This window comes from Xenopus laevis, chromosome 7S, assembly GCF_017654675.1.
Source record: "Xenopus laevis strain J_2021 chromosome 7S, Xenopus_laevis_v10.1, whole genome shotgun sequence".
Classification (NCBI taxonomy): domain Eukaryota; kingdom Metazoa; phylum Chordata; class Amphibia; order Anura; family Pipidae; genus Xenopus; species Xenopus laevis.
In genome coordinates, this window is record NC_054384.1 from 107,597,958 (window position 1) to 107,618,963 (window position 21,006).

At 40.1% G+C, this 21,006-nt stretch overlaps 1 protein-coding gene across 2 annotated transcripts; it reads right to left on the reverse strand.

Annotated features, from left to right (window-relative positions):
• Window positions 1-10,004: 10,004 nt before the first annotated feature.
• On the reverse strand, window positions 10,005-18,065 carry LOC121396610 (phospholipase A2 inhibitor subunit gamma B-like). 2 transcript variants are annotated; one of them, XM_041571716.1, is made up of 6 exons: window positions 17,956-18,065; window positions 16,284-16,419; window positions 13,388-13,510; window positions 12,647-12,793; window positions 11,684-11,824; window positions 10,005-10,715 (listed from the first exon to the last, which is right to left on the reverse strand). In XM_041571716.1, exons 2-6 carry the CDS (start codon window positions 16,330-16,332, stop codon window positions 10,525-10,527), a joined length of 651 nt encoding a protein of 216 aa, XP_041427650.1. In that variant the 5' UTR covers window positions 16,333-16,419; window positions 17,956-18,065; the 3' UTR covers window positions 10,005-10,524. The 2 variants fall into 2 exon arrangements, with proteins under 2 accessions (XP_041427650.1, XP_041427651.1); XM_041571717.1 differs by lacking the exon at window positions 16,284-16,419.
• Between the last annotated feature and the right edge of the window lie 2,941 nt (window positions 18,066-21,006).

Here is a 21,006-nt window from a genome sequence, read left to right on the forward strand (position 1 = left end):
TATTTAAAGACAGATGAATAGGAAAAATAACAATTACTCTGAAATATTAATCGTACAAAATAAAAAATATATTGATTCATTTACTCTAGTGTTTCTGTTTCAATTTCTTTTGTCCATCTCATACCAAAAAAACGACTTTAGGTTTAGTTCTGCCTGGAATTCTTTCCTACACAGGAGATTCTGTAAGGAATTATTAAGATTGTATGCACCATAAATAAAAATGTACCTGTATTTGAAAGCCATGATATACTTTCTGTGAGACTGAACATTGTAAGAGAAGTGAATTCCTCTATTTATAGTTGTGTGACAACAAATTTGGCAAGAACTTGAAAATATCTTTCTTATGGTATGAGAGTTCAATGGACACATAGGGGCAAATTCACTAACATTCGTAGTTTCGCCAGGCGCAACTTTGCCGCGCTTCGCCGCACTTCGCCAGGCGTAGTTTTTCCAGCGCTCTGCAAATTCACTAAAATCCGAAGTTGCGCTCAGGGGTAGCGTAAGGTTGCGAAGTTGCGCTAGCGTTGATTCGCTATATAAAGCGAAGTTACGCTAGCGAAGGCTAATTTGCATACGGCGCGAAATTCAAATTTCAATGGAGGAATACATATCAGCACTACAAATGCCTAGAAAACCTTCAAATCAGCAAATAAATATTTTATTTTGCCCTACACATGTGCCCACTGTATAGTTAAGTTGCCATGAGTCAGGAAATGTAGGGGGGAAGGAGGGGAACTCCAAAAAAAATTACAATCTTTTTCAGCTTATCACCCATAATGTAGAAAACACGCCAGCGTTTTTTGGGACTTTTTTGGGAAAATTTTGACTTTTTTTCAAACAATCCCTATCTACTCTATTGCGCTTCGCCAGGTCTGAGGTGGCGAAGGAAGTCTAGCGTAAAAGGTAGCGTTCAGTACACTGCGCAAGTTAGTGAATTTGCGTAGTTACGTCGCTAGCGAAAATTCGCCAGGCGTAAGGGTGCGAAGTAACACTAGCGAAACTACGCCAGCGTTCGTTAGTGAATTTGCGCAGTAACGAAAATGCCAAACGCTAGCGAATTAACGCTAGCGTTCGGCGCTTCTGCGCTTAGTGAATTTGCCCCATAGTGGGACATTCACTAAAAATCGTGGTTGCAAATTCACTAAAATCCGAAGTTGCGCTCAGGGGTAGCGTAAGGTTGCGAAGTTGATTCGCCAAGCAAAGCGAAGTTACGTTAGCGATCGTTAATTTGCATACGGCGCCAAATTTCAATGGAGGAATACGTAGCAGCACTACACAAGCCTGGGAAACCTTCAAAACATCGAATAAAATTTTTATTTTGCCCTACACATGTGCCCACTGTATAGTTAAGTTGCCATGAGTCAGGAAATGTAGGGGGGAAGGAGGGGAGCCCAAAAAATTTTTTTGATCGTTTTCAGCCTATCACCTATAATATAGAAAAAACACCAGCGTTTTTTGGGACTTCGAAAAAATTTTAACTTTTTTTGAAGCGATCCCTATCTACTCTATTGCGCTTCGCCTGGTCTGAGGTGGCGAAGTCTAGCGTAAAAAGTAGCGTTCAGTACAATGTGCGCGTTAGTGCATTTGTGTAGTTACGTCCGTTGCGCAAATTCGCCAGGCGTAAGGGTGCGAAGTAACACTAGCGAAGTTACGCCAGCCTCCGTTAGTGAATTTGCGAAGTAACGAAAATGCCCAACGCTAGCGAATTCACGCTAGCGTTAGGCGCTTCGGCGCTTAGTGAATTTGCCCCATAGGCTCTCCATAACCCTGCAGGAGGATCACTAGAACTTTGGGATGACCCCAAACCTAAATATGACAAAGGCAGTGGTTTAATAAAGGCCCCCGGCAGACCCCACGTGTGGGATGGTCCTCAGGTCTTGATGGTCCCCTGCCATTGAGAGGGTGTGACTGCAGGGGACATGTTAATACCTGGTGGTAAAACTGAACAGCAAGCCAACATAGTAAAAATCTATAGTTATCCTCCTCCTTTACATGATTCTCTCTCACTTGTAATAGAAAATAATTTTCTTCCAGTTAATTTTTATGCTACAGGATAGATGAGACAGGCAAGGACACCCCTATAGAACCCAAGGCACGTGAGTTACATACCAATCCCTAGATCTGAAATTAATACTGAGGAGCCTGGAGCAGAAGACCAAGTAAAAAGATTTGTGTCCTAGGAAACTAATTCCTTAGTGGAAGCTGGGAGCAGGGACCCCAAACAGGGTCGGACTAGGCCGGCGGGACACAGAGAAAAAATCCAGTGGGCACCAGATCTCTCATGAGCCCTGCTGGCTCAGACGCGCTCCCTGCCCAAATCTGTCACCGCTGCTTTCAAACTCCCTCTCTTGCCCCGCCCTGCAAGATGAGGGGGATGGAGGCGCGTTGCAGCAGGTCCAAGGGCCTAGAGGGGGCTTTGCAACAGTCCAACCCTGATCCCAAAACCAAGGTTTAGGTAGTGACAATAATATCCTGTCATATTTCACCAAAGCAGTATAAGACGGTCAGGTTAACCTATCCATATAGCAGCACTTGACTCCACCAAGAAGTGGTAATGTGGAGTTAGTACTCCAAGATGATACATAGTGTAGGGGCCTGTTGGGAAAACTTTGATAATCTTTGATTTCTTATTTTATTTAGTCCGTTTGTTTTTCTACTGTGCCTCTGAAGCTAATATTAACTGTAACTTCGGGAGATTGCTCAAGCAATGATTTGTTCCTAATTCAAATAAATCATAAACTTGTAATTTACCTAAAGGAAGAGTAACACCAAAAAATTTAATTGTTTTAAAGGAATGACAATGTAATGTAGTGTTGCCCTGCACTGGTAAAACTAGTGTGTTTGTTTCAGAAACACTACTATAGTTGTGTAGCCATGGGGGCAGCCATTCAAGCACAGGATACACAGTAGATAACAGATAAGTACTACTATAGTTTATATAAACAAGCTGCTGTGTAGCCATGGGGGCAGCCATTCAAGCACAGGATACACAGTAGATGACAGATAAGTACTACTATAGTTTATATAAACAAACTGCTGTGTAGCCACGGGGGCAGCCATTCAAGCAAACTATACACAGTAGATAACAGATAAGTACTACTATAGTTTAAATAATGAAGATGCTCTGCAGCCATGGGGGCAGCCATTCAAGCACAGGATACACAGTAGGTAACAGATAAGTACTACTATTATAGTTTATATAAACAAGCTGCTGTGAAGCCATGGGGGCAGCCATTCAAGCACAGGATACACAGTAGATAACAGATAAGTACTACTATAGTTTATAGAAACAAGCTGCTGTGTAGCCATGGGGGAAGCCATTGAAGCTGAAAAAGGAGAGTAGGAGCAAACATAGCCACAACAGCTGGAGAGAGAAACAACATGTTAGTATGTTTTGCTTTTACAAATTAATTAGAGATATTAAATAATTAGCAATATGCTCCCTCAGACCTATTCATTGCAACATTAACATTCACTACAGAATAGAGTTGAATCAGAGTTTCAATCCTTTGTAGTGATAAATGATACATGTCATGTAGTGCACTGTACTGAAAAACTGTAGGTACTTTCAGAATGTGGGCACTTTGTGGTCCCTTATCCAGACAAGAGCCATTAGCAGCAATACAAGGAAAGTCAGGTTACCAACCACACGGAGACCTAGTTTTCACCACTGAGCTACTGAGCTCACAATCCTCTGCAGTTTTACTTGGTGTAAGGTTCTTAGTGTGGTCCCTCAGGGCCCCCAACTGGGGGGGGGTCAGAGGGGCCCCCTGGGGCTGCCACATCAGGGCCCCCCCAAGGGCCCCCCTCCCCAGTTGCAGGCTTTCCTCCCAGAGCAAATGGGTGGATTGAGCGGGGCAAGTGGGTGGAGCAGGCAGGGCAAGTGGGCAGAGGTGTGAAGCATGGCGGGCAAGGGGACGGAGGTCAGGAGCAGAGGGGGAGGAGGTCACACTCTGGGCCGGCCAGATCCATGAGGGCTGGGGCCCACTGGGTTTTTTCCTGGTTTACCCCCGGCCCAGTCCGATGCTGAACTTGTTAATTAATAACTTAAGGGAGGGTATTGTAAGTAAGTTTTTCAAATGTTGAAGGATTATTTATTTGTTTCATTCCATGCTGGATGTTTTTTGCATCATTGAATAAATGATAGACAACAAGTAAGCGGCACGTTACTCCGACATGTTTCAACATAACTATTTCATAAGGCTTGGCATAAGCTCTCATAGGAAACACTTGTACTTGTTTACAAAGTGAACTGTATATAAAATGAAGTCTTTAGTAAACTAAAGGGCATAACAACATGAAAGCAGGGGGAGGAAGAGTTGTATAGAGGGACCTGGAGTACAGAGATGGCCAGTGATCTCCAGTTATTGTAATGAGATGCAATTATGCTGCACAAATAATACTGCCAAAACTTGTTGTGTCTTCCTCTGCAATATAGCGTGGCTGTCTGTTCAGCAAAGTAAAGCATATAAAACCCTTCTACTAACATTCAAAGCCCTTCACTCCTCTTCTCCCCATTACATTTGTCTCACTATACGTTACTGGTCGTCTTCTCCTCTCAGAGCACCTTCTCTTCACATCATCCACATCCACTGCCACCTCTCGTCTCAAACCCTTCTATCTTGCTGCTCCTTATCTCTGGAATTCCATCCCTGAATCATCTCTCAATATCTTCAAGAAAACATTAAGATCCTACCTTTTGGAACACTAGAACATAAGCCTAGTCCTGTGTCTACTGACTATGCATTACCTTGTGCACTTTTTCATCTCCAATTTATGCCTGTATGTCAGCCTCCCATCCACTTAGACTGTAAGCTCTACGGAGCAGGGACCTCCTTCCTACTTTGTCTCTTAGCACTTAAAGGAGAACTAAACTCTTAATGAAAAAAACCCTACCCCCTACCCTACATAGACCTCCCTCTCTGCTCCCCCTGGTAAATGCCCCTAACTTTTTACTTACCCCTCAGGGCAGATTCAGGGCATCGGAGTTCATGGGTACCATCATCCGGCACTTCGGTAATCTTCAGATTTTCTTCCTTCACTTTCTGTGACTTTCGGCGCATGCGCAGTTGTCATGACACGGAAGATTGCTCCAACTGCACATGCTCCTATACTCCGCTCTTTTCCCAAAGAAAAGAAGATGGCACCCATGAACTCCGATGCCCTAAATCTGCACAGAGGGGTAAGTAAAGACTTAGGGGCATTTACCAGGGGTAACAGCTAGGCTGGAGGGGAGTAGGGAGGGGGTCTATGTAGGGTAGGGGGTAGGGTATTTTTTAATTAACGGTTTAGTTCTCCTTTAAGCTCTTTGTCCTGATATGATTCTGTATATATTTATTATGTGATTTGTCTTCTCCGTGTATACTAGCAATTGTACACCACCTCCTTGCATGGTAAGCACTGTCCAGAAAAAGCACAATGTCTACCAGGGTGATCCTCACCACTGAAATGGCAAAATTACTAGCAGCCAAAGTGTAATTATGAGTCTCTTGCTCAATTCCTTGGAATCTATCTTGCTCATAGAAGGCTGCAATTATTGTGGTTACCTCTGATCCATTGTATAGCAAGCACCAAGCTTAGTCTCCCTTTAATTCCACCAGTAGATAATACAGCTAGGTGGCGCCTTGTAGTCTCAGGATTCAGTAGGCATTTTTTCATTTGTCATATTAATTATGGAGACCTACATTGTTCAGGAATATAGTTTTCTTTTAAGCTACAAATAAATACTGGCCACTTCACTGATGTGGTCCCTGAGGCTTTGCTTTCAGATTCTTCCATCCTGCCGACTATGCCAAATGTATCTGGTTCTAATGGAAGTTTCAGAAAACCATACTGACATAGTCCTTGATTTACTTTATACCACATATATGTTTATTTTTTTTCACTCCAGAAGCCTTAAATAAGGTTTCCTTGATAGTCAATACCTAAAGGTCAGTAGGATTTATGGAACTATGAAATTTGCAGGTAAAGGATCCAGGAAACGGCTGAAAGATTTAAGGAATCGGTGGTTTGTATTTTCACAGATGCATAAGGCAATGGATAAAAAAAATCAGTGGGATTTACTCATTAGAGAGAGAGAGAGAGAGAGAACATCATTGCCATTGATTTGGTTCTAAATCGACATCAAAGAGTAAGAGCTCTACCTACAGGAGGAAAAACTGAAGAAAATTCTTTACTTGTTGAAAAGACTCTTATAAAAGCTTGACAGGTTTTAGTCTCTATATTTATTTCATTCTAATCTTTGATTGATAGTTTATGTAAATTCAAAACTTATAGGGATCATGTTGTTTTTGCTTGAATTAAGAAAACATCCAAAGAAAACTGTAGCACACCGATCAAACTTGTCTTGTGAAGAAAAGTGTTTTTATTGGCTCACGGCAGACATAAAGTTTGGCAACGTTTCGGGCCACGCAGGGCCCTTTATCAAGCCTAAACTTACATTCAAAGTACTGTGTTAAATACCAAAGAAAAAGAGGGAGGAGTGGAGAAACAATGGTAGTGATCCTTCACGGATTGGTTAAGATTCAATGCTAATATACATAATTAATTGATAAATTTGAATAAATTTATCAATTAATTATGTATATTAGCATTGAATCTTAACCAATCCGTGAAGGATCACTACCATTGTTTCTCCACTCCTCCCTCTTTTTCTTTGGTATTTAACACAGTACTTTGAATGTAAGTTTAGGCTTGATAAAGGGCCCTGCGTGGCCCGAAACGTTGCCGTGAGCCAATAAAAACACTTTTCTTCACAAGACAAGTTTGATCGGTGTGCTACAGTTTTCTTTGGATGTTCGAGTTATTTGGACCTTGAGCAGGAGGTCCTGTGGACTGTTTAGCACCCGGCACCCGAGAGGGTAATTACGTTCAGGTGAGCACTCTAATTCTGTGTGAATTAAGAAAACAAACATGATCTTAAATTGTAATAAATTTCATCCAAAATTCTTTATGCCGTAGTAGAGTTTTATTCCACCATGACTAAACTCACATTTCAAAAAGCGCAAATATCTACTTGTTTATTATCCGTATATAAAACACGTGAATGAATAAAAAGAAAAAATAAGAATACGGATGGCTTAAAATCCAAATTTTTGTAAGAATTTTTGTGCTATTACAAATGGAAAAAAAACCTGAAAATGTCTACAACTCAAACCAAAGAAAGATTTTACAATTTTCAAAGGAGCGCCCCTGTTGATGTCTACATGACTTTGATGGATACGTTTTGAAAAAAATTGAAAAAATATTGAATAAATATATAATAAATAATGACTTTTTCATGGTTTAGTGTAATTAACATGATTTTTAGAGATAAAAAGTTTGATCTGGTGAAATGAAAAAAAAAATACAACCGTTACTAAATCAGCCCCAAACTTTATAAGAGAAGTATTTGGCAGGTATAATGATGTATCATGTTTGCTTTACTTCCCTGCTGTTATGTCTGTTCTATATTTTACGTAAAAACGGTCACGTGCTTTTCGAAGCACTTTTGACATTCACATTCATTATTTATGTTTTTTAGTTTATTTAAGTTTTTATTAAAGGGATCCTGTCATCAGAAAACATGTTTTTTTCAAAAGGCAGCAGTTAATAGTGCTACTCCAGCAGAATTCTGCACTGAAATCCATTTCTCAAAAGAGCAAACAGATTTTTTTATATTCAATTTTGAAATCTGACATGGGGCTAGACATTTTGTCAATTTCCCAGCTGCCCCTGGTCATGTGACTTGTGCCTGCACTTTAGGAGAGAAATGCTTTCTGGCAGGCTGCTGTTTTTCCTTCTCAATGTAACTGAATGTGTCTCAGTGGGACATGGGTTTTTACTATTGAGTGTTGTTCTTAGATCTACCAGGCAGCTGTTATCTTGTGTTAGGAAACTATCTGTTTACCTTCCCATTGTTCTTTTGTTTGGCTACTGGGGGGAAAGGGAGGGGGTTGATATCACTCCAACTTGCAGTACAGCAGTAAAGAGTGATTGAAGTTTATCAGAGCACAAGTCACATGACTTGGGGCAGCTGGGAAATTGCCAATATGTCTAGCCCCATGTCAGATTTCAAAATTGAATATAAAAAAATCTGTTTGCTCTTTTGAGAAATGGATTTCAGTGCAGAATTCTGCTGGAGCAGCACTATTAACTGATTCATTTTTTCCCATGACAGTATCCCTTTAACTGCCAATATAATGGATTTTGTAACAATACTGCCACCTGCTGGTCAATTCCAATGGCCTTACAGTCAAAGAGCTATATCTTCAGAAGGAAAACAGAGAATTGTTCTGATGTTGCTCTGCTCAGGTGGGAAAGGGTTCCTGAGGCTTCTGATCTCTTTCCTGAGCAGATCAACATAAGAACACTTCTCTGTTTTCCTTCTGAAGATATAGCTATTTGACTGTAAGGCCATTGGAATTGACCAGCCGGTGGCAGTATTGTTACAAAATTCATTAAAGTGGCAGTTAGTCAAAACTTAAATAGCTCTGAAACTGAAAAAAAAACAATGCAGATGACAAAAGTGCATAGAAAAGTGATGTATTTTGTATCTTTCTGAAGTGGAAACAGCCTATATATGGCACTCCCCATGAGCTTTTTCATGCTTATGTTCCTCCCCAACTCTTTTTACATTTGAATAAGGCTCACTAGTAAAATAACAATTGGATTTATAAATAAAGGGCACAGCACTTTTCATCTATATTGGAAAAAGGTGCAATTGTTGCAGTTTGTGCAGAGACGCTGGCACCTTCCCCGTCCAGAATCTTAAAATCATACAGAAATACCTAGAGAGGCTGTTATTAGTGGTAGTTTATTTAGAGAATATTGGCAGTTTTATCATGTAAACAGTGGGTTTAATAGTAACAGTGAGAGTCAGAATTAGTCCACTATGAATGCAAACCAGCTGCGGGCAAAGCAGCCAGCAATATCTATATAAGTAATTATATATATATATAAGTAATTGTACTGAGTCTGTCCCCAGTACCCCAGTAACATCATCCCATGGAAAAATCCTTTTCTCTTGTGCTGCCTTTGTTACAAGTGACTTGGTTATGGGCAGCCAATCAGATGAGTCAAAAGGCAGGTGTAAAAAAAAAATAATAATAAGAATGGACAATAAATAATCCCATCCCTTTATAAAATGGTTATACATTATGTATTAGCAGAGCTGAAAGCTGCCATGGTGTTACCCTTAGGCACCACGTCTGACTGTATACATAGAATATTTATTTGTATTTATACATGTGCAGGAGTTGCTTTACTAGAATGCAGTGAATAAGTGACATTATGTTGTTAGAATATGAAAACAAACCATACACCAAGCAATTAAAGGGCCACTATAACTTAATTTTTTAAACTTTTTTAGGTTTTTTAAGTTGTCAATTTAAATTGATTTTCCTCTTGATTTATGCAGCCAGTGGTGTAACTAGATGTTACTGGGCCCCACAGCAAATTCAATTTAGGTCCCCAATATACTGATAAGTCGGCCTATTCTACCAAGATATATTAAAATTAATTAGGGCCTCACTGGGTCCTCTACACTCCTGGTACCCCTGCAATTGCAGGGCCTTTTTCCTCTTTTGTTAAGCCACTCTATGTAACCAATTCAGATAGCAATTAGCTTAGCTTGTCCTTTAAGTTTTATCCACAGTCCTTACTATCACCTCTCAGGTATGTCCCCTGTACTAAGCACAATTAAGCTGGAACAGCCCCTTAAAGGGATATTGTCATGGGAAAAAAAATTCAAATTCCAAAATGAATCTGTTAATAGTGCTGTTCCAGCAGAATTCTGCACTGAAATCCATTTCTCAAAAGAGCAAACAGATTTTTTTATATTCAATTTTGAAATCTGACATGGAGCTAGACATATTGTCACATGACTTGGGGCAGCTGGGAAATTGACAATATGTCTAGCCCCATGTCAGATTTCAAAATTGAATATAAAAAAATCTGTTTGCTCTTTTGAGAAATGGATTTCAGTGCAGAATTCTGGTGGAGCAGCACTATTAACTGATTCATTTTGAAAAAAAATTTTTTTCCCATGACAGTACCCCTTTAAGCTTGTTTATCCCCTGTAGAGAGAGAGAGAGAGATAACTCTTGGGTTCAGCAGAATTATTGTTAGTCTATAGTGGTCCTTTAAAAAAAATAATATGATGAATTGGCATTGCACGTTGGCTGTGTGTGAACCAGCAGAACTAAACTGACACAATCACACTAACATGCTAAATAAAAAACATATTTTTTGCTTTCATTTTTACTTTCTCCTGGCAGTGCTGAATTCAGTTTGGAGAGAGTTCAGTCCAATTAAAGGTGTGCCCCCCAGTATCCGGCCTTTCCATCCATTCTCTGCTGTTAGATTCACAGCAATGGCAAATGCAAGGGATATTGGGAAGGTGTCGGGGGGCTTGTTTCATGCAGCAGGTGAAGATGCAAGAATCCATGCAGTCAAATGCTTGAGAAGCAACAGTCCATATAGGAGCAACTCTACTGCTGGGAAGCCGATTGTTACTGGAATGGGCGAGAGGGGAGAGATTGGCGGTTACATTAGTTTAATACAAAGCAGAGCAGCCAGTGCCAGGAGGAGAAGGCTCTGCTGCAGAGGACTTGTGCTATTGGTGCAGGTGACTTCTGTCCACTCCGTTATGTCTCCATAGTCGTGGTACTGGCTGCCCATAGCACACAGGTCATTGGTGGCACAGCCTCGTATCGCTCTCTGGCCACTCTTAAACCCTGAAGAGGGAGGAAGGTACAGGATTATTCATGGGGTCAAACTTAAACAGTCTACCATGTACATACAGTGTTGATTGTTACCTGATATGGATAGGGGAGCAGAGAATCTCTAGTCTTCAGTCCTCTATAACATGGTGCACCAACCACCAGCCCAGCAGGTGCTCCTCTCCATCACAGGGTTAATGTACATTCTCTGAGCTCCAGGTGGATTTAACCCAATGCAGTGCTACAGCTCCCTACATACTCCTTCTCCCCCTACTACTGGTGCCTGAGCACAACTGAAATCTCTACACAGGCACCCCAACTGTCAAATATATAGCCCCAGAATATTTTCCCCCTACTCCTCCAGCTCTCTCCCTACCATCACCAACTGCTCCCATCTTCATAATCCATTGCAGAATGGTTAGAGATATGCTATAACTTCTATCACTTTACTTATGTTCACTAGATGTTTGTCTTTATAACAGTTTATTGTTACATTTCCATTAAAAGATAAGTAAACCTTTAAAATAAGTGAATGTAAAATTGATGAGGGTGCTATGCTAAGTACTTTTGTCATTTACATTTATTAATTATGTTTTTTAATTCCAAAATATTAAGGGATACATGTACTGTTAATATGAATGAATTGTGTTACAACAGCGCCACCTGCTGGTCAGTTTCCCACCAGTCTGACCAGCAAGTAGTCAAGGAAGTTGTCAGGAGAAAGAAAGAGGCTGATGTTCTTCTGCATAGGGAAAAACATTAGAAACCTTTCTCAAATCTTTCCTAAGCAGAAGAACATCAGAGCAGCCTCTTTCTTTCTCCTGACAACTTCCTTGACTACTTGGTGGTCAGACTGGTTGGAAACTGACCAGCAGGTGACGCTGTTGAAACTGACCAGCAGGTGGCACTGCGTAACCTGTTGGTGCTATATAAATAAATGATGATGATGATGATGGTGATGATACTAGCTGAGCAGTCAGTACCTGATGTTGTGGTGGTTTGAAGAATACACTTCCTCTCTTCTCCAAAGCAATCTATGGTGTCTTCGGTGTTGCACCATTTGGAATCCAGGGAAGTGCAGCTTCGACATGTTAGTCCAATCCTCTGCATGTTCTCCAAGGGCACTTTAGGTTAATAAAACATTGTTCATTACTTCTTGACAATCTTCTAACAAATTACCCTACAGGCATCTACAGAATGTTCTATGGTAAAGATCTTGGGCAAATAGTACATTGAACTTTGATGGTCACAGACCATGAATGTGGATTATGGACCTGGTTTCACTTACTAGACATGCACCCTCATTTTAACCTACCCAAAAAAGGTGGGGTCCTTTTCAGGGGAAGGCTAGGGACACCAAGAGGGAAATTGGTCCTGACCTCCAGTAAATCCAGCCTGCATCATACCTCTCCGTACTTCTCTATCACTTCCATGGTCTTCTCCACCACCAGTCACTTCCCATACGACTGAGTAAGAAATGTGCTTCTTAATGCCGTGGAATCATGGAGGTCAGGCTTTAGAATTAATACTTGCTAAATAGCAATTTAGTAGGAAGTAGAAGTGCAAGTGGCTTCTAGTTGGAAAGAGTGATTTTATCCTCAAGGCCTTTGTGAATGAGATGCAAAGTGCAATGTTAATGATGTCATTGCACCAAACGTTCCCTCTGGTGATGTCATTGGAGAACTTGATTGGGCTTGAGAGGAAGCAGGTTGTGGTCAGACATAGGCTGGAAAATTTCTGACCCACTTATCATTAAGACATGCTCTGATCTGTGAAACCCACACACTATCCACATATCAGAGAGCCTTGTGGGGTTCTTTATTCAGGAGAGAAATACGATTTCCTTCAGTCTACATCTAAGACAGTACATTTAAATAGGAAGCTATGGCTGTCTACAGTGCAAACCGTATATAAAACTGGAGCGTAACGCAAACGGTCCTACTTACACTTGGGAGGGGGGGGAGAGCAGCCATCATTGAAACAGCATGTTGTTGCGGTTTTCATTCTGCCCCGCAGGTAACTCATGCTCCCTGATATCCCACAGTTAGCGCGTCTCTCACATGAACGGCTGAATGTTTTACTGGCTATTCCCTCTGGGAATAAAGCAAAGACACAGCTGTGTAATAAAATATTATAAATACATTACACTGACTTTGTATGGGGCATGCTGATTGATCCTGGTTGAGTACAGCAGGGTGATTGGCTTGTAACCTTAAGGCACGAGGTATGGAAAACTTTCTCTTAAACAGTTGAAGTTTATTGCTGTGACTCCTTCATAACAGGTAGACATCGGCACAACCTTTTCTCCTCACCCTTCCCTAACGAAGACTGCTGTTCCTTCCTCTATCACTGCCAAAATGGCCACCGGATTTCCTGTTCCTGTTTGCTGTATTCACTCTTCAGTACCAACAACTTTCACAGTTCAATTTAGGAAGCACTGCCACCTAGTGGCCAAAATAATTATACATTAACTATTTAACCATTCACATTTTGCCTCCTTACAGGCTGGTACAGGGCACTGTATTTAGAAATAGGGGTAAAATACACTGCATGGGGCCTTGTCATTTACAATCCAGCTGGCAGGTCTGTTCCCAGTAAATGAACAATCACATATAGATGAGGAGCAGGCAATAGTGAATATATGGTGTTTCCCCAAGTAAATTTGGGATCCCCAGACAATACGGTACCTATAATGGTGACTGTGCTAGTAGAGCCGCACGCAAAATCTCCCGTTTTGGGACATTGATATTCCGGCCCTTGGCAGAAGTTCTCCCCTTCTACTTTGCATTGAACACAGGACAGACAATAACCTGAAAAAGAAAAAGAGAAATACTGTTTCATATATATTATTTGTAGGTGCAGGAGTTATGCAAATACAGCCAAACCACAGAGAGATATGGGTACCTTGGGGTATTGAGAAGAAATAGACACTGGTTAAGTCATTTCATTCTTTACTGCATTAGACTGACCTTGTCTTTAGTAGCTAAACAAAACCATGGGAATGAGCTCCATGCACCCTCTGCCTGACAATGGATTCCTTCCTCTGCCTAAATTGCCTCAAGATTTAAGCCTGGGGCAGGGAAGATGCCGTGCTAACAACCATCCAAAAAAAAAGTATAACTATGAAGTGGTTAGTAATGGGCGCAAAATTCACAAAACGCTTTGAAGTCAATGGACGTCAAAATAATTTTGACGCAGAACAATGGGAAGGTAACCAGATAACAGCTCCCAGGTAGATATAAGAACAGCACTCAGTAGTAAAAAATCATGTCCCACTGTGACTCCTTCAGTTACATTGAGTAGGAGAAACAACAGCTTGCATTGCTAAAATGCTCCCATATGCCACCTAGTGGTAGATAGGAGACTAGCCCTCAATAGTAAAACACCCAATTCCGACCATGACTAGGAGAAGGAGTAGGAATAACAATAGCTTATCTGAAAGCAGTTCTATTGTGAAGTGCTGGTACTAAAAGTACAGGATCAGGCACAATGACCTGAAATGGCTGCCTACAAACCAATATTGCAAGTTAAAAAAGAAATGTATTGGTTCAAGAATAACATTTTCAATGGTATAATAAATTATTTGCAATGTATACGATGTCATTTAGTAATAAAAAATATGTAGTGAAATTAATGAGTGTTTGCATGTATTTATAAAATGTCAACTTATTCCACCGTGTTGTACAACGAACGCATGTATATCTTTATTATTTACCCTGACTCCATCTTGCCTTAGTGGAAACTACACAAACCTTTTGAATGCAAATGCCTACTGCACTGAACTATCCCTTTAAAGTGGCTGCTGATCCCATGAATGCAGCTCTGAAACATGAAGGTTGTAGGTTCAACATCAATTGAAATTGGTACATTTAGGCCTGTTTGCCCTTATATCTTATACTCTTGCGGCAGGGCCATTATTTAAATGTTTAAAAGGTCAATTAATACCCAAGAAACAATCATTCTTTGATTTCCAATCTTTTTATTCATTTACTAGACCAGGAGAGAAAGACGAGAAATTAATAGGGAGATCATCAATGGCTGCCCTTGTCCATTATACTATTATGACAGCCCATTGTCTCTCTGTAATAAAGGCAAACTCTTATTGGTGGCCATGGAATTACATAATGCAGCCAGCTCTTCACTTCAGTTCAGAAACCAAACCAACAACTCTTTATTGTATGGGACCTATAACCCAGAATACTTGGGACCTGTGGGTTTCTGGATAAGGGATCGTTCTGTTACTTGGATTAAGTCTACTAAAAAATAAACATTAACAAGGCCCAAAATAATTGTTTTACCACCAATAATGATTAATTATCTTTGTCTGGATCAAGTACAAGGTTCTGTTTTATTATTACAGAGAAAAAGGAAATCTTTTTTAAAAATGTGAATTATTTGATTATAATGGAGTCTATGGGAGGCCTTTGAGTTAACGTTTAGTATGATGTAGAGAGTGATATTCTGAGATAATTTGTAATTGGTTTTCATTTTTTGTTATTTGTGGTATTTATTATTTAGTTTTTTATTCAGCAACTTTCTAGTTTGCAATTTCAGCAATCTGGTTGCTAGGGTCCAAATTCCCCTAGCAACCATGCATTGATTTGAATTAGAGACTGGAATATGAATAGGAGAGGCCTGAATAGAATGATGAGGAATAAAAATAAGCAATTACAATAGCTTTGTAGCCTTACAGAGCATTTGTTTTTAGATGGGGGTCAGTGACCCCCCTTTGAAAGCTGGAAAGAGTCAGAAGAAGAAGCAGATTAAAAAACAATAAAAAATAAATAAATAAATAAATAATGAAGGACAATGGAAGCAGAAACTGGTGGTGGCACTATAACTTTAACAACCTCAGAACAAACACTGATTGGAACTTTATTAATTATAAAAATAGGAGAGGATTTCCTGATTCACATCAACTGATAATTTTATGGATACATCTGTGCCCTGCCCAAACCACACCTAGTTCTGCACAGACCACACCCAGTTCTGCACAGACCACACCCAGTTCTGCACAGACCACACCCAGTTCTGACCAAACCACACCCAGTTCTGACCAGACCACACCCAATTTTGACCAGACCGCACCCAGTTCGGCACAGACCAGTTTAAAAACTATAAAAAAAAAAGAAATAATGAATTTATTCGCCCATCACTAATCATTAAAGTGATACCGACACTAAAAATTTTCTTTTGAAAATATGAATCTACAATAAAAGTTACCTATAGGTCACGTTGATCGTTTTTTACTCATAGTTCTGCTTTTGGAAATAATTGTCACTTGAAGTTCCTTAACCTGACTGTTTTGCCAATCTGACTGTCTCTTCTCAAACTGTCAGTTAAAGTTTCTAATGCTAACGGACTCCTGCTGCACAAATATGGCAGCCCCCTCATATAGGAACATGGGGATAAGAAAGGTAATGTAAAAGCATCAGGCAAATACTTTTATGGCAAAATTATAAATAGCATTCAAACACAATGTTATGATAGATAATAAAAAGGTTATTTTCTGATGTCAGTATCTCTTTAACATGCACAATTGTTGCCTGAATGCAAAGTGCCAGTGCAGAGAAACCCACTTACCTGTAGAAATAAAGGAGATGAAGAAAGAGAAGGTTAATAGGGTTTCCATAGTCGGGGAGATGCACAAAGTAATGGAGAGCAGGGAACAACTCGGACTCTCGCAGACTCAGACTTTCCTCGGCACCAGCCCTGCAGCCTTTACATGTAGTGACATCACGAGCAGGGGGAGGTTTTAAAGAGATACAGTTGCCATTGTATTACAGATAGGAATTTGCTGTATTCACTAGATCTGATGCAAGAAAAGGAACTCACCCCCCCGCCCCAATCTATCATTCAGTAAACTGGCTATTCAATTGTCTCTGTCTCTATATATTAGGTACCTATCTAGTGCTACCAATCCCTATTTCTGTAGGGAAATGAGAGAGAGCAGACAGTAACCCTTCCAACACTTTCCTCTTGTCTCTATATATTAGGTACCTATCTAGTGTTACCAATCCCTATTTCTGTAGGAAAATAAGAGAGAGCAGACAGTAACCCTTCCAACACTTTCCTCTTGTCTCTATATATTAGGTACCTATCTAGTGCTACCAATCCCTATTTCTGTAGGGAAATGAGAGAGAGCAGACAGTAACCCTTCCAACACTTTCCTCTTGTCTCTATATATTAGGTACCTATCTAGTGTTACCAATCCCTATTTCTGTAGGGAAATGAGAGAGAGCAGACAGTAACCCTTCCAACACTTTCCTCTTGTCTCTATATATTAGGTACCTATCTAGTGTTACCAATCCCTATTTCTGTAGGGAAATGAGAGAGAGCAGACAGTAACCCTTCCAGCCCTCTCCCCTTGTTTATTATTAGCATTATTAAGCATTTTGAAAATAAACATGTTTTCCCATGATAGCATCCCTTTAAAGGAGAACTAAAGCCTAACTAAAGAAGTAGCTAGAAATGTTGTACATGATGTTTTGTGCTTCTGTACCAGCCCAAGGCAACCACAGCCCTTTAGCAGTAAAGATCTGTGTCTCCAAAGATGCCCCAGTAGCTCCCCATCTTCTTTTCTGCTGATTCACTGCACATGCTCTGTGCTGCTGTCACTTACTGATCTTAGGGACCCACTCACAATATACAGTACACATAGAATAGAAATGTCACAATATAAGGCTGATTAGTAATTAATACACATAATTACTACATGGCAGCACAGAAACCAGTGCAATTAACATCAGAATTGAATAATCAGCAAACCTGTAGCATCAGCTTATATTACAGCCAGGGAAGCTCATTTTCTGCTGGATAATTAGTGACGAGCCCTAAGCTTAGCTTCTCAACAGCCAATCAGAGCCCACTGAGCATGTGAGTGTCACAGATACTTTCCAAGATGGTGACCCCCTGTGACAAGTTTGAAGTCCTGGATCATTGCTGCTATTGACAAGCTCAAACTTTAGCCTCGTGCAATAAGTTCACTATATAAAATAGGACATTTTTAGCCACATTCATTTTTAGGCTTTAGTTCTCCTTTAAACCAGTCCTGTATACAAAAGTTATATACATGCCAGTTTTGGATAATGAAAGAAGTATTTAACCAATTAGTTTAATTAGTAACAGACAGAGAAGACATTGGCGTTGCCTCCTCCCGATTCTCCCCTGGCAGGAGTTTTTAGTAAACAGATTGCAGAATAATATTCAGATATTTCTTGTTATTAATGAGCAGCAGGAAGAGCAGGAGACTTACAGCAAGTTGTGAGATTCAGGAGGAAAGTGAATATCAAGGTTTTTCTCATGCTGACAGTAACGGGCAGAGGGATTCTTGCTGGAATCTGTCAGGCTGGTTGATGTGTGGGGCCTGTGTTATGGGCTATTTTTACACTGCAGGAGGGGGGAGAGATATTTAAAGGGCAAGCAAAAGTAAGTACAGATAGTTGAGTAACACTGTCCCTTATTACAGCAGCAGCAGCACAAGATTTTGCAAATAATAGTGAAAGAATACTCTGTTTATAAGTATCTGTCACTGCTATTCAGCACACAGACCCTGCTTTATTCCTGTGTTTGACCCATTGATCTCAGAGCCACAGTTTTATTCTGCACATGAGAATTAGGCATTATGGCACCTCCTATTGATACTCTTTAACTGTGTTTGCACAGACATGGACCTGTTATCCAGAATGCTCGGGACCTCTGTGTTTCCAGATAAGGGATCTTTCCATACTTTGGATTTCCATACCATAAAGCTATAAAAAAAAAAAAATCATGTAAACATGAATTAAACCCAATCGGCTGATTTTGCTTCCAATAAGGATTAATTATATCTTAGTTTGGATCAAGTACAAGTGACTGTTTTATTATTACAGAGGTACAATATATAAAAATTCAATATATAAAAATTCTTTAAATTTGAATTATTTCAAGAGAATGCAGTCTATAGCAGATGACCTTGCTGTAATTCAGGAGAGCAAGCTTCCGGTTAACGGATCCTATAACTATATTAGACTCTCATTTCCCCTTGGAAAATGGCCGATTTAAAGGCACTAATAAAAGCACCTTTGTTTAAAGGGGTGGTCACCTTGAACTTAACCTTTTAGTATGTTTAGCATGGCCAGTTCTAAGTAACTTTTAAATTGGTTGTCATTTTTTAAATTATTTTTTATTATTTCTGACTCATTCCTGTTTTCAAATGGGGGTCACTGATCCCATCTAAAATCAAATACTCTGTAAGGCTACAAACATATTGTTACTGCTACTTTTTATTACTCATCTTTCTTTTCAAGTCTTCTCCTATTCATATTCCAGTCTCTTATTCAAATCAATGCATGGTTGCTAAGGTAATTTGGACCCTAGCAACCAGATGGCTGAAACTGCAAACTGGAAAACTGCTGAATGAAAAGCTAAATAACTCAAAAACCACAGATTCTAAACCCCTGAACCCCTTCAACCCTTTAAGGTTGTGCTGAAATCTCTGCAGCCCCTAATAACTCCCAACAGACCCCTTTATACGGGTGCATAAATGGGAAACAAGGTTCCTTATCTAAATAATACCTATTATTAATTTGCCTAGGGTTCATGTAGAACAAAGGGCTGGGAGCTCCACACACTGTGCCCTAAAATAAAACAGTATCCCCTCCACAGAGGCATCATTTCTCCAGGGGAACGTTTCCCATGAGAGAAGATGAGAACCTTGGGTCAGGCAGGACTTTACCAGGGTTATCAGTTGCCTGAATCCAGCCATCTATCTGTTGAGCTTCTGGAAAGCCCAATTGTTCTTGAGCAGCTGCTGATGTTGGGTAAGTGAAGCTGTAGAATTCATGTATATTAATATATATGGCACTACTTTTATACACAGTGCTGGTAGCTGCCCATATTTCCCCTCTTTGTAAATGTAGCATGAGTAACATTAAAGGGATACTGTCATGGGAAAAAAAAAAATTCTGAAATGAATCAGTTAATAGTGCTGCCCCAGCAGAATTCTGCACTGAAATCTATTTCTCAAAAGAGCAAACAGATTTTTTTATATTCAATTTTGAAATCTGACATGGGGCTAGACATTTTGTCAATTTCCCAGCTGCCCCTGGTCATGTGACTTGTGCCTGCACTTTAGGAGAGAAATGCTTTCTGGCAGGCTGCTGTTTTTCCTTCTCAATGTAACTGAATGTGTCTCAGTGAGACATGGGTTTTTACTATTGAGTGTTGTTCTTAGATCTACCAGGCAGCTGTTATCTTGTGTTAGGGAGCTGTTATCTGGTTACCTTCCCATTGTTCTTTTGTTTGGCTGCTGGGGGGGAAAAGGGAGGGGGTGATATCACTTCAACTTGCAGTACAGCAGTAAAGAGTGATTGAAGTTTATCAGAGCACAAGTGACATGACTTGGGGCAGCTGGGAAACGGACAATATTTCTAGCCCCATGTCAGATTTCAAAATTGAATGGTGCTGGAGGAGCACTATTAACTGATTCATTTTGGAAGAAAAAAAAATCCCCATGACAGTATCCCTTTAAAGTGAATGGGATATATTGATGACAGCGGTTGTCCCTGCCAGAACCCAGTTGGATATAAAGAATGTCAAAAGCTACCTGTGGAAACATTTAGATCCTGAAAACTAGTTTGGGATACAACCACTTGCATCCCTAAGAGCTGCCAGGGGAAACAAAACCACGTTTCTTTTTCAAATATTTGTATTAATTTTAGAATAAACTAGCCAAAATCACAATGCCAACATTGCAATATATACAGTAGATCATCCATGATAAACAAGATAAATATAGTAAATATAAATCCAACAAATACTAAAAGTATTATAGGGATACTGTCATGGGAAAACATGATTTTTTCAAAATGCATCAATTAATATTGCTGCTCCAGCAGACTGAAATACATTTTTCAAAAGAGCAAACTGATTTTTTTTTTATATTTAATTTTGAAATCTGACATAGGGGACAGACATATTGTCAGTTTCCCAGGTGCCCCCCGTCATGTGATGTGCTCTGATAAACTTCAGTCACTCTTTACTGCTGCACTTCAAGTTGGAGAGATATCACCCCTTACCTCCCCTCCCCCTGCAGCCTAACAACAGAACAATGGGAAGGTAACCAGATAGCAGCTCGATAACACAAGATAACAGCTGCCTGGTAGATCTAAGAACAGCACTCAATAGTAAAATCCAGGTCCCACTGAGACACATTCAGTTACATTGAGTAGGAGAAACAACAGGCTGCCAGAAAGCAGTTCCATCCTAAAGTGCTGGCTCTTTCTGAAAGCACATGACCAGGCAAAATGACCTGAGATGCACCTAC

Excerpts from the sequence above, each read along its gene's own strand:
- LOC121396610 (XM_041571717.1), bottom strand. The coding sequence starts at position 18,004 with ATGAGAAAAACCTTGATATTCACTTTCCTCCTGAATCTCACAACTTGC. Across the intron at positions 13,511-17,955 it reads CCTGAATCTCACAACTTGCT|GTTATTGTCTGTCCTGTGTT; the intron begins GTAAGTCTCCTG and ends TTTCTTTTTCAG. Across the intron at positions 10,716-11,683 it reads TCAAACCACCACAACATCAG|GGTTTAAGAGTGGCCAGAGA; the intron begins GTACTGACTGCT and ends CTCCCTCTTCAG.